The sequence below is a fragment of the Erinaceus europaeus genome, chromosome 9, assembly GCF_950295315.1.
Source record: "Erinaceus europaeus chromosome 9, mEriEur2.1, whole genome shotgun sequence".
In the NCBI taxonomy this organism is placed as follows: domain Eukaryota; kingdom Metazoa; phylum Chordata; class Mammalia; order Eulipotyphla; family Erinaceidae; genus Erinaceus; species Erinaceus europaeus.
Genome location: NC_080170.1, coordinates 46762043 through 46775434, shown reverse-complemented (window position 1 = coordinate 46775434; position 13392 = coordinate 46762043). Strand labels below are relative to the sequence as shown.

Here is a 13392-nt window from a genome sequence, read left to right as displayed (position 1 = left end):
GGCTGCCAGGAAGCGGTGGATTCATAGTGCTGGCACCAAGCCCCAGTGACAACCCTGGTGGAAATTAAAAAAAAAAAAAAAAAAGAACCAACAACCAGTTAGAAACAAACCAGACACCTAAGGTGTACAGGAAGCAACTGTGAGGTTTGTACTGTGGTTTGTTTGCTTAGTAGTTTTTTGTTTTTTTGTTTTTTGAAGTTAGCTAGAAGAATGGACCTACTCATATAGTAACCAAGGAGATGAAGATTCAAGTCCACCAACATTCTTTTTTGCTGGTGTTTAACCCTCAAATGTGCTGTGAGCAGAAAGTTTAAGCTGGTTAAGTGACTTTCCACAGTGTGCTATTTATCCACCACTGGGACATTTATTGCATCAGAGACTTCTACAAGGTTGCATCTTTGCACCTAATGATTTCTTTGACACCACAGTTGGGGAGCAGTGAGCAGGGAAGGAGGGGTCATCAGGTGGAAGATGAGGATGCTTCATCTCACCTTCCTGTCTCTGCATTTCACCAGGGCCTGTCAGCTAATCATTTCTTATGCTTGTAACAGTCTGTTTTTGTTTTTTAAGTATATGAGATTGAGGTTAAGCTCCCTGCCCATAACATAGTCCAAACTGCATTTCTCACTTTTGTATGTAACTCACTGGTCTTATAACCCTGTCACATGGCCACACATGCCTCTAAAAGACGCTTAACTGGAAACTCTGAATTTATTTTCAAAAAATATTTATTTATTGGGAGTCGGGTGGTAGCCTAGCGGGTTAAATGCAGGTGGCGCAAAGCACAAGGACCACCATAAGGAGCCCGGTTCGAGCCCCCGGCTTCCCACCTGCAGGGGAGTCGCTTCACAGGTGGTGAAGCAGGTCTGCAGGTGTCTGTCTTTCTCTCCCCCCCTCTGTCATTCCCTCCTCTTTCCATTTCTCTCTGTCCTATCCAACAATAATGATGACAGAAATAAAACTACAACAATAAAACAAGAGCAACAAAAGGGTATATTTTTAAAATATTTATTTATTTATTCCTTTTTGTTGCCATTGTTGTAGTTATTGTTGTTGATGTCGTCGTTATCGGATAGAACAGAGAGAAATGGAGAGAGGAGGGAAGGATAGAGAGGAGGAGAGAAAGACAGACACCTGCAGACCTGCTTCACTGCCTGTGAAGCGACTCCCCTGAAGGTGGGGAGCCGGGGGCTCCAAACGGGATCCTTACACCATTCCTTGTGCTTTGTGTCACCTGCGCTTAACCCGCTGCGCTACCACCTGACTCCCTTAGCTGAATATTTTTACCTTTTTTTTAAACTAATGTTAACATTGTGTTACAAGATTATATAAATTCAGTATAAATAATTATAAATCAACATCACTTCACATTACACACTAAATTCACCATTAAAAGTCCTTTTCCACCAGGCAACTGATCCCTTTACCCAACTAACTTTGTGCGAGGAAAATCAACTCAACTGTGTGTGAAACACAGAGGGTCACAAAGAAGAGAAAGAAGCCAAGACAGGAAGAATAACTTAAGAAAATGGCACTGTATTCTGAAAAGCCAGTCTTCCAACTGATAAAATATCATGAACAAAGCATGAATCTTGGAGCACAAAGTGGCCCCAAGTGGCTTCTGTAGCTCGGTAACACCAGGCTTTGAGATCATCCATTTCATTTTTTTTTTTTTCCTATTTACCCATCAAAGAGTAATGTAATAACTCATTTGACATTCCCCCATGGAAAATTTCCTCGGCTTGAAAATATGAGCTCATCAGAAGCTAGTACCCTAGCACTTGTTTTTCAGCAGAAATTTATGCAGCTCTGCCTTATTGACCTGGATATCTTGCAAGCTGGACAGTGTCCGTCCCTTTGGGTTTAATCACCCTGAGAGGGTTGATAAAGTTGAGACTCATACCTTCCAATCTGATGATGAACCCACCCAGTTCCTGGCCAGGGAGCCTCACTTCTCCATTAGCTCAATCCGGGGTGGATTTGTCGAGCACGGCTCGCCCAAGTGGCAGCCCTGGTACAGTCCCCACCTCCCAATCTGTGCTGATGGGGAACCAGAACTCCACTCACTCACTCTTTACTCCTTTGCAAAAAAACTTCTCTGGTTTCAAGTGAACTGCTGGAACTGGGGATTGTCGTGAAATAAAAAGGATGTGAAAATGCTCACTGCCCCAAAGGGAGCACCAAGAAACATGAAGAACAATATAGAATGTGGTCAGTGACTACAGTCAAGAGGGAGGAACGACCACTCAGAGGTTTTTCACATCGCTGATAGCTTTCCCTGTGGAAGCAGAGAGGAGCTAAGTGGATTTTTGGTGTTCCCTCTGCATATATATAGCTCCTCCCATTTTGGAAGGGCTTTGAGCTCTGGAATGTGGTTGAAAAAGAACCAAAGGCTCCAGCTAGTGGCTGTAACTTCATTACTTTACAACCTTGTCCCTCAAAACCCAGATAGTAAGCCTGTCCCTTCAATCAGCTCCAAAGCCTGGGCTTGGGTGCACTTGGAAAATTTGTTATACCTGCAGTAGCCCTGCCTCACAGCTCGCTAGTGATGATGTGTTATTAGGAAGCAAAATCTGTCACTCTCAAAATATGTCTTTGAAGAAAATATTAATTGAATAGAAGGGGTCCCTTAAAAGCAAAATGTGACCTAGCATTGAAACTGAAACTTCTCCTGGGTAGAATCTGGTCTGTGGAGGGAAGAGAGCATCCCCAGAGCCCTTCAGAGCTGCCTGGCCCACATCTCCTGAGACATCAGGAGTGGAACCATGACCTGGCACTGCCTTATGATTCATGTACCCCACTCCTCTTCCTCCTGGAGAAGACAAAACCTAACTGACATCTCCTTTCCAAATCCCCTACAGAGTAAGCTTTCTAGGTGGGTTTCTAAGAACACATGGTACGTTTCTCAAAATTCCTGGACTCTCCCATGTGTACAGAAAGGACATGTGCTATTAATAAATTTCTCTTTACTTTTTGTTTCTTTTCTTAATCTTTTTTATGCTTGTTTGATAAGTAACTCAACCTTGAAGAAGCCAGGGAGGTACAGAATGATTTCCACCCTCCTCACAGGATCAAACAAGTATCCTACCAAGGAACACACAGAGACTTTTAAGGCAGGGACTGAAAGATTCATGCAGCAAGTAAATCCCCCAGTAAAAGACAGTCTAGTGGGCATGTGAGAACTTACTTGGGGACGGAGGCCCAGGTCTTTTTCAACCGGTAGATGGAATTGGACTGCAGTGCTGAAATGATGGCCCGTAAGGAGGAAAAATTCTTTAGGATTCTACATTCCTGGATGGGGAGTGATTCAAGCATAAAAGACATCTGAGTATCAATAATACAGTGAGTTGGTGGTTTCCTGTTTGAGAGGTAACACAGCTGCTAGGAATTCTTACCACTGCATAGGCAGCTGTATAAATAGTGAACATCAAAAAGTGGCTCCTGACCCCCACCTCCACCACCTAAATGCTTGATGGATTTTGGCACTGTGGGCTTGTTTTTCTCCCTTTAAAAAAAAAAAAAAAAATATATATATATATATATATATATATATATATATATTTGCGCTGTTGTTACAGCTTTATAGTTTCCAGCTTTCCTAATAAAAGCACAAATGAAGGTGAGCTGGCAACACTGGGCCAGAGAAAGCAAACTTTATTGTGCTGACAGCACAGAGATGCCCCCCCTCCTCCCTAATACATGTGAAATCTCACTGAACTCTTTCAACCCACAACCTGAGCCAGTCAGCAGCCACCTGGAGGTCAGATGCTATGAGATATCTCATGCCCAGCTCCTATCCAGAGGTGCATGTAACTCAGCAATAAACAGCCACCACAAGCTGGACTCTGGCTTTTGGCTCTATAGCCAAGAAGGAATATTTTTATACACATTCATCTGGTTTCCAAAGGGCTTGTGCCATGGTCATAAACATTCTGAAACACCTTGGTATTCAATGTTTCCAAAATAACTTGGGCTTTTAAAATAAGATTTGTTTGGGCAGCATTTTAAGGCAAAATGGAAAAAAAAAAAAGTAGGGGAAACATTCTGGATGTCATTATCTGGGTAGGGAACAAGGTTCCCAGCTCTCCAAACACAAGCTCCCACTTCAGCGTCTGCCACAGCAGTAGCCAGGGAGCTGGGAGTCAGCACCCAGCTCAGTAAGTGGGAGGACAGCGAGACAGCCAGAGAAAAGAACCTTCTTGACTCATGAGGACAACTGACAGCATGGGGAGAGGAGACGGTGTCTTATGCCAAAGGAGATGCCTCACATACAGACAGGCAGGTGTGGACTATATGCATTGTGTAACCTGAACACCTCTGGGGGGTTAGGGCTAGGCTTTGTATAGAACATCTGGGGGCAAGAGGACCCAGAGTGAAAAGACATAGATGCAAGTTGCTTATAAGATTGTGTCAGGTGATAATGCAAACCTTGGATATGAAAGGAAAAATAACATTCTTGAGTACAAGCAAATATGCCCACTCAAAACGATACCAGGAAGGCAGCTCAGGACTTCCGTGTCTGGTGTCCTGGGTTTAATTCCCAGTAACACAGGACAGCAACAAACACAAACAAGTAGAACTTCATGGATGTTGGAACAGTGCTTTGGTCTTTTTGTCATAAAAATTAAAACAAAAATTGAGGCCAGGTGAAGTTAGGGGAAATAGCATAATGAATATGTGAAAAGACTTTCATGCCTGAGGCTCTGAGACTCCAGCATCACCATAGCCAGGGCTTAGCAGTGCTCTGATAAAAATAAACATACACATCTATGAAATCTAAACTGAATTTTTTTTAATTGCTGCAAGTTCTGAGATATAGCTTATGCATAAGACCTGGAGTTCAATTCCTGGCACTGTGTTCTACAAACCTATGTTGGGACTGCAAAATAGCTTGTCTAATAGGGCACCTTCTTTGCCACATGACTGAGGTTTAAGCCCAGCCCTTAACACACTGGAGGAACTTCAGTGCGGTAGTGTCTTTTAAGCTCTGCCTGTCTCTTTCTATCTGAAAATGCCAGCATGGAGTACTGAAGCCCTGGTGGAAAAAATAAAAGTGTTTTTAGAAAAAAAGCTACAAGGTCAACCCCAGAACATTTTCTCTAGAGTAAATGCTAAAGTCTTTTCTAGAAGCCATAACCACACTTTAAAAACACCTCACTGCCCTCCACAAATTAAAAAATAAGATAAAGAAGGTGACAGAGAGTGAGAGAAGGGTGGGAGGGGGTGGAGGGGAGAAAGCATGCACTCCTGAATTACAATCTGGAAATCAATCCCATGAGAGCAGAGTTCAACAAAGGTTCAGAATCTAAAAACTAAGTACTAAAAAACCAGGAAACCTGCAATAAATAAAGGAACTCAGGCATAGATATTTCATGTAAATCGTAATAAACATATGGAACACATTATTCAGAAACTGGCTGAAGCTAAGGAGTACAAAAGGCATCTGGCCCCACTTCTAGGAAAAGATCTCGTTCAGAAGAAGAGCTAGTAAGTAGCTGGAAGGCTAGTCCAAAAACACATAGTCACATTAGGTCATAAATATTTTCTGCATGAAAAATTATTAGCAGTTTTCAAATATCCTCTTAATAGAAACTGACTGTTTTTAATACAGTAAAAGTAAAACAAATCTTGGCAGAAAACACCCATGCATTTCACTATTACGTTACCCTACACTATTTATTTTCTTTCTTTCTTTTTTAACCAGAGCACTGCTCAGCTCTGACTTAATGGTGGTGTAGGGGATTGAATCTGGGCCTTTGGAGCCTTAGGCATGTTTGCATATACCCTACAGCCTTAGTCTGTTTGCATATACCCTACACTATTTCAAGGGAAACAACTGTTTGATCAGGAAGCTACACCAAGAGTAAAGACCCTTTAAATAAATGTTTCAGAATTTGTATTGGGGTGAGGGGTGGCCCAGATGACCCTGAACATGGACAAACATTCACACAGTAATTTTCAGAACCATTGATTACATATGTTTTGCTACAGAAACCCCTCTTTTGAGGCATGGCTCTCAGAAGGCCCCACTCTTTGGAGAATGGCCCTAGTGCATAGAAAAGCAGGGAGAACTCAGTGGGACCCAATTAGTTGGTTCAGCCTACTTATATCACCAAAGGACATAGAAGTGTTGCTTAGGGGCCTTTAGGAACTCACACAGTATTTGAGAACCACTGGCTGAATACAGGTTACCATATTCAGCCATGAAATAAATGAGAATTATGCCATAAGGTTGGTGCATAAGAGAAGTGACATTCAGCAGAATGTATTTCAGGTCTAGGAACAGATACTACCACCCTATACTCCCCCAGCTGTCTCAGAAATGGCCCTAATACATGGAAAAGTAGTATTTCTTGGTCATTAGCCCTTTGGAAAAAAAGAGTTGCGCAGAAGAGATAGCATAATGGTTATGCAAAAAGTTTCTCATGCCTTAGGCTCCAAAGTCTCAGGTTCAATCCCCTGCACCACCACCAGAGCTGAATAGTGCTCTAAGAAAAGAAACAAAAAGAAAAAAAAAAAGAGAGAGAGAGAGAGAGAGAAGGAGTGGGAGAAGGGGCTGGGAGATTGCTTTATGTGTCAAAGCATAGAATTTGTAGGTCTGAGTGGTTCTCTGGTCTCTCTGTGTCATAAAAATAAATAAATCTTAAAGATGTGCGCGCGTGTGTGTGCAAGAGAGAGAGAGAGATTCTTTAAAAAGGAGATACTGAGATGGCACCAGCTCTTCAGGTCTCAGATGGCAAAATGTCTCCAGGCACAAAACAGACAACAGTGGTCACCTGGCATTGAAGAGTAGCCTATATATATGCTGAATGCAGGGCAGTCACCTCCATACTCTGAGGTGTGGGGTCTCGAGCAGAAAGAAGAGAATAGCACACCATTTAAAGAGGAGACACAATTAAGTTTCCAAGCTGAGAAAGGTGAATTTTGTCTTGCTTTGGAAGAATAACAACCACCCACAGACCTTCATAAATGACCACTTACGTAGCATTCAACCAAATGGATAAAATGTTGAAAGGAGTGATGCTCACTAAATACAAGGACTCCAATGCTCACTAAATACAAGGACTGTTTTTGAAAGGCAACTAGGGATAGAAAAATCGTCTCAGTAGACAGCACACTTTACTGTGCAATGGTCATGGGGAGCTCCATGGATGGTGGAGCAGTGCTGTGGTGTCTCTTCCTTTTTCTCTCAAAAAAAAAAAAAAAGATAGAGAGAGATAGAAAAAAAATAGAAAATTGGGAGTCGGGCTGTAGCGCAGCGGGTTAAGCGCAGGTGGCGCAAAGCACAAGGACCGGCATAAGGATCCCGGTTCGAACCCCGGCTCCCCACCTGCAGGGGAGTCGCTTCACAGGTGGTGAAGCCGGTCTGCAGGTGTCTATCTTTCTCTCCTCCTCTCTGTCTTCCCCTCCTCTCTCCATTTCTCTCTGTCCTATCCAACAACGACAACAACAATAATAACTACAACAATAAAACAACAAGGGCAACAAAAGGGAATAAATAAATAAAATAAATATTAAAAAAATAGAAAATTAGGTCAGGGAGGAGTTGTTCAGTAGTACCATGCATGCTTGAGTCCCTGGGTTTATCCACCCCTCACTGTGTCAAAAAAATTTTAAATAAATTATTTTTAAAAAATTACATGGGCGATGTTGATCCATTTCTCAATGATCTTGGCTCTCTGCTGAGATTTGAGCTCTCTGCCCCCCAGAATGGTGCTGATGACACACTTGGTGAGGGTATTGAACTGAGAGATGGTAGCACGGATCGTAGGAGCCAGATGTTTGTTCTCCTTCTTGTCCCTTCGAGACCAGATGCATCCCAGGCAGTGGTGAGGCACAACTTTCTTGAACAATTGCTAGAAAAAGAGAGACACAGACTTGAAGGGCAACAAAGACATTGGTTTTCTTTTCTTTTTTTTTTAAACATCATTCCCACCACCAAAAGACTGTGTCCCACCCCATCCCCCCCCACCACCACCCCATGAAGCTGAACATCCACCCTTACCCTCAACCCAGGGTTTTTTGGTGCCCTACTCCAAATTCAGTCAAATCCTGCTTTGAGTTTCCCTTTCTGTTATTCTTTCTCAGCTTCTGTTTATGAGTGGGATCATCCCATACTTATCTTTATCTTTCTGACTTAGCTCACTTAACATAATTCCTTCTAGAAGGAAACACAGAGATGTCTGTGACAAACTACTGACATCTGGGTCATCTGAGGTCACCTGCAAAGTGGCCTTTTGTAAAGTGACACAGAACTCTTTCTACTTGATTGACCTCTTCGTGTCCATTTCTACAGACTCTAGGAAATAACGAACCTATTAACTGATCAGAAAAGTCCATGCGTTCTCTTTAAATCAGCTCAACATAACATGAGGACCAAGAGAAAATTTCAATGAGCCAAATACATGTTGACTTTTCCATCTTGGAAGGAAAGTCAAGCATATATTTATACTACTAATTAAAAAGAAGTGCTGAAGATTATTTTGACTTCAAAATGGTTCTTGCACTTAGTACCATGTGTGTTTAACCAGGGGTGCCACTGCCCAGCCCCTAGCCTCAAAATGGCATCCACAGTCTGTTCCAGATACTCATATTCATAAACAGTTATTCACATGGACACTCAATGGCAACCTATCTGATTCCCTTGGCCTAGTAGGTAGCGCAGCAGGTGAAAGGAGCCCTGGTTCAGCCTCTAGTACCACATGGCTGATGGGACGATACTTTGGTGTCTTTTATTCTTATTCTCTCTCTCTCTCTCTCTCTCTCTATTTTTAAAAATAAAGAATAGAAATTGGGCTGAAGTGGTGTCTCAGCTGAACTATGCATGTGTGAGTCACTGGATTCATTCCCAGGACCACAAAAAAAAAAAAAAAAGAAAAAAAAAGAGGGGGGGGTAAGAAAAGGACTTAAGTGTCTGAACTACATTACACAGGCCCTCCATCAGTGTCACATTTCACATTATTTAAAATATGAATTTTAAATTTATGTATAAAGTGTGTGTGTGTATATATTTATTATATGTATGAAGCATATAAAAGGCAAAGCTACTCAACATCATACATAGAAAGGAAGGAAGAGGCCAGTTTCCAGGTCCTTTCCAGAAAGTCATAACCAATGGGGTTTTCCATTTTTCTGATGTGTCTGTCAGTTGTGGAAAAAACAATAGCCAATGTTATTGAAGAAATCAGTGCTTCATTTGTACAGCAGTTCAGCACAAGGGGTATGTGGATTTGGTTCTTGCTTGTTATTTATTTATTTTGAACATTTTGTTTTGATAGAAACAGAGAGAAATTGCAAAGTAATGGGGAAAATAGAGATGAAGAGAGAAGGAGAAACACCTGCAGTACTGCTCCACTATTTGTGAAGCTTCCCCCTGCAGGTAGGGACAGGAGGCTTGAACCTGGTTCCTGAGGCATGGCAACATGTGACTTCTATAGGATGTGTGAGTATCTGGCCCCTGTGAAAGGGTTTTTATGAGAGAGAAATACCAGGATTTACTTTACAAACTTGATCAAACTTACTTCTGAGTGTGTTCTCAGGTTTCCTGGATGGGAACTACTTGCCACTTCCTCCCCAGTGCTGTGATCATTCATACTAGGTCTTCTTTACTAACTAGTGTCTCCCAGCTAAGACTGGGCTATGAAATGTAATCAAGTACACACACACAAAATGCAAACTTCAAAATACAGGAAATGAGATGAGTACATGGCAATGAGTTGCCAGATATATTTATATATCTGGGTTTGGGGAATTAATGTTCTCCTAACTTCTATTTTGTCCCTCTTACGGTCCTCCAAACAAACAGTTCAGATCTTGAAATATTTATGAGACTACATGAGACTCATATATGCATGGATCTGGGAAGATTTTGTTTCCTTTAGAAACAAACTTTAGAATTCTCATTCCCCTATGTGTACTGAGCACCAAATCAAAAGCACCTTCACCCCGAGCTGCAGGGAGATCCTGGTCCAGAATTATTCAGATGATTGACCCAAGCCCCATGTCCACCCACCATGGGGCTTGAGGGCAGAGAGCTGGAGGGTTCAGAGAGGGCCAATCTCCCTGGCTACCTGCTCTGTCACCCTTGCATTCAAGTGGACATCCACTGGACACAGGAAGACCACCTACTGCGTCCATGTAGGTCAGCTGCTCGGCTACCAGGTCTTCAGCAAAGCATGTGAATTCTGTGGCCCCTCCACCTTCTGGCTCCTCTTCCTCCTCCAGGCTACAGGCGAGGGTGCTAGGAAGTCCGTCTGCTGGCAGGAGGGAAACATGAGCAGTGTGGTGCTGCTGTCTGAACAGGACCTTATTTACAGAGGCACATTCAACTTCTCATTTATGCAAACCCACTGGAGAGCAAAGTAACAGAAATACAGCAGCACAGAGATAAGTGTGCACAGGACGGAGAGCTCCCTGATCTCTACTTGTCCTTAAGTCCTCACTGAGCTCTGAAGCTGCCAGTCACTCTGACAAGCACTGGTGCCCAGGTCAAGGATATAGCCAGGTTTAGGGAGTCAAAACTGGACTTCTGTGTGAGCCTCCTCTACACTTCTGATCAGCTCATAAACCAATCCACTCAGTTTTGAATCTCAGCTATGCAGTCTGATTATGGTCTACTTAGGGTCAGAAGCTGGGGAGAAGTGGGGCTTTGGGAAGTAAAATGGGCTATTATGGGAGTCAGAAGTGCCTGCAAAGTACTCAGACTTACCAAAATATTGAGAGCAGCCTTGAGCTCTTTTTTTTAAATCTTTATTTATTTGATAGAGACAACCAGAAATTGAAAGGGAAACAGAGAGGTAGTGAGACAAAGGGACACCTACAGTACTGCTTAACCACTCACAAAGCTTTCTTCCTGCAGGTAGGAACTGGGGGCTCAAACCTGGGTCCTTGTGCATTTTAACATGTGCACTTAAACAGGTGCACCACCACTCGGTCCTAGCCCTGAGCTCTTATCTGAAGCTAAGTATGTGTGGGGCAATAGAGCAGCCAGAAACTAAACTTACTGGGGCTTCTTACAGACAAGATCATCAATTAGCAAATTACATAGGGCATAAACTGGATACAAGAGAACAAAATTCCTATAAACAGGAGTCGGGCAGAAGTGCAGCGGGTTAAGCGCATGTGGCGCAAAGCACAAGGACCAGCAGAAGGATCCCGGTTCGAGCCTCCGGTTCCCCACCTGCAGGGGAGTCGCTTCACAGGCAGGTCTGTAGGTGTCTGTCTTTCTCTCCCCCTCTCTGTCTTCCCCTCCTCTCTCCATTTCTCTCTGTCCTATCTAACAACAACGACATCAATAACAACAATAAAAAACAAGGGCAACAAAAGGGAAAATAAATAAATATTTAAAAATTTAAAAAAGAAATGAAAACAACAAAATTCATATAAACATCCACCTTCAACTTCAAATTTAAAGTGTGAAGGTTCAACATGTAGACCAGGGCCTGCCTCTATTTGGACAAGCTAAATCATCTGTTGTTGTTGGTTTTATTCATATCCATTCTTATTTTACTAGTAAGAAGTGCAAGTCAAAACAATGAGAGAGAGAGATCACCTCACACCTGTGAGAATGACTGTTAAACAATGCCAACAAGTGTTTGGGAGAATGTGCAAAGAAAGAAACCCTGTACACTGCTGGTGAGAATGTAAACTGGACAGTCATTTGGAAAGCAGTACAGAGATTCCTCAAAATACTAAGCATAAAAAGTGACCATGATTGATTATCTTCTGTGTATTTAATGGGAAAATACAAGAACATTAACTCAAAGATAATTCTACACCCTCATGTTTATTGCAACATTATTTACAATAGCCAAGAGTTGGAAACATCCTCACTAGCCACTGACAGATGATCAAATTAAAAAGCTGTGTGATACACACACAGTGGGATATTACTCAGCTATAAAAAGGTCAAATTTTGCCATCTGCAACAAAATGAATGAACCTAGAGAATTTTATGCTTAGTGAAATAGTGTAAATGAGGAAAGATAATGTGCAGAGAAAATAAATGGACAAAAGTCTAGGCTGAACGTACATGTTACAATTCTTCAGGATCCAGGTTCAAGCCCCCAGTCCCAATCAACAGGGGGAATAGACAAACTGAATCTTAACTAGGATCCCTGGCCATCCTTCCCTGGAATCTTCCCCAATCCCTAGGCTGCTTCTACACTGAAAGTGGATACTTGTCACTCTTCTCCTCCCTGTCAAATCTGTTCTTGAAGAAAAAAAAAAGAGGAAAAATAACAACCAAAAAAAAAAATTTCAGAGCTGGGGAGATATGCAGTGGTACCACCCAGGAGTCTGCATTCAAAAGGCTTGGTCCCTGACTCCACCAATAGTCAGAGCTGAAAGATGCTCTTGTTAAATAAATAACTGAATTTCAAAAGAGAGGGAAAACATCCAGTTGCGTTTGATTGTATCTCAGCAGAAATTTAAATCGCTGTGTTACTGTCCCCTCAGAATATCCACAATTTAAGCCTTTCTTTTCTTTCTTGCAGCATCAAAGACTTTCAGGCATGTGGACCACCATGGGGTGATTAGCTGCTAATCTCCTAGAGGAAAAGGATCTGAGTAAGGACTCTAACACAACTTCCCTGTGGATCCCACAGGGGGCTCTGTGAGGGGTGTGGGACTGTATGAAGCTCATTGGCCTGCAGTGCGATGGGATGAACTAAAGCAAGCAAGGACTCCAGACAGCCCTGCTTCTCTGCTTCACAACCCATTCCTCTCTCCCCTGGTGGAAGAATGAGACATTTCAAATCCAGATGGTTCGGAGGGAGCCTCTCTTGACTCTTGCTGGTTACTATATAAGCCCACCCCTCTCTCTATGAGATCGACTAGCCAGGTCTGCTAAGGGGGTCCAGATTCACACTAGCATAGCATGCATCAGACTGTGCCTGTGCCTGTGCCTGTGCCTGTGCCTGTGCCTGGGACTATGCCTGGGACTGTGCCTGTTCCTATTCCTGGGCCTGGGCCTGGGCCTGGGTAGGAACAGTGGCTATGGGTCCTCTCCCTGGGCTGACCCCAGCCTGCCTTGTGTCTGCTTCTGCTTGCTCTTTCCAGAGGTAAAGAAATAAATCCTGGAAACAAAATTCTACCTATGAAAAACAAAGCTTGTTGCTTTGGCCAACATAAAACTGGGTTAAGATAACCACATGGAATCAAAGTTCCTAGAATGGTAACAATTTCCTATAGTTATTAAACTATAATAGTCTCCAAACTCAGAAATCACTTATCTCAGGTAGTGACTGAGAAGTCTCTTCAAAGTCAAGCATTCTCCTTCCTCCTAGCCTCAGCCTGCCACAAGCCTCTGCCTTTCAGTCCAGGTTAGAAACAATGACCCACTGGTCCCAGTTAGGCCAGGAGCCAGGGGGCAACCCCAGTGGAGAAAAGTCT

At 42.8% G+C, this 13392-nt stretch overlaps 1 protein-coding gene across 8 annotated transcripts in view; it reads right to left on the bottom strand.

Annotated features, from left to right (window-relative positions):
* Window positions 1-13392, bottom strand: part of RGL1 (ral guanine nucleotide dissociation stimulator like 1) — a 223560-nt gene that overhangs the window by 29331 nt on the left and 180837 nt on the right. For 4 of the 8 annotated variants that reach the window (XM_016188465.2, XM_016188467.2, XM_016188470.2 and 1 more), the window contains 3 exons: window positions 10129-10256; window positions 7641-7856; window positions 3188-3291 (listed from right to left, as the gene is read on the bottom strand). In XM_016188465.2, coding sequence (XP_016043951.1) covers window positions 3188-3291; window positions 7641-7856; window positions 10129-10256 — 448 coding nt within the window. The remainder of the gene's footprint in view (window positions 1-3187; window positions 3292-7640; window positions 7857-10128; window positions 10257-13392) is intronic. The other 4 variants (XM_060197817.1, XM_060197819.1, XM_007523810.3 and 1 more) reach the window with 1 other exon arrangement.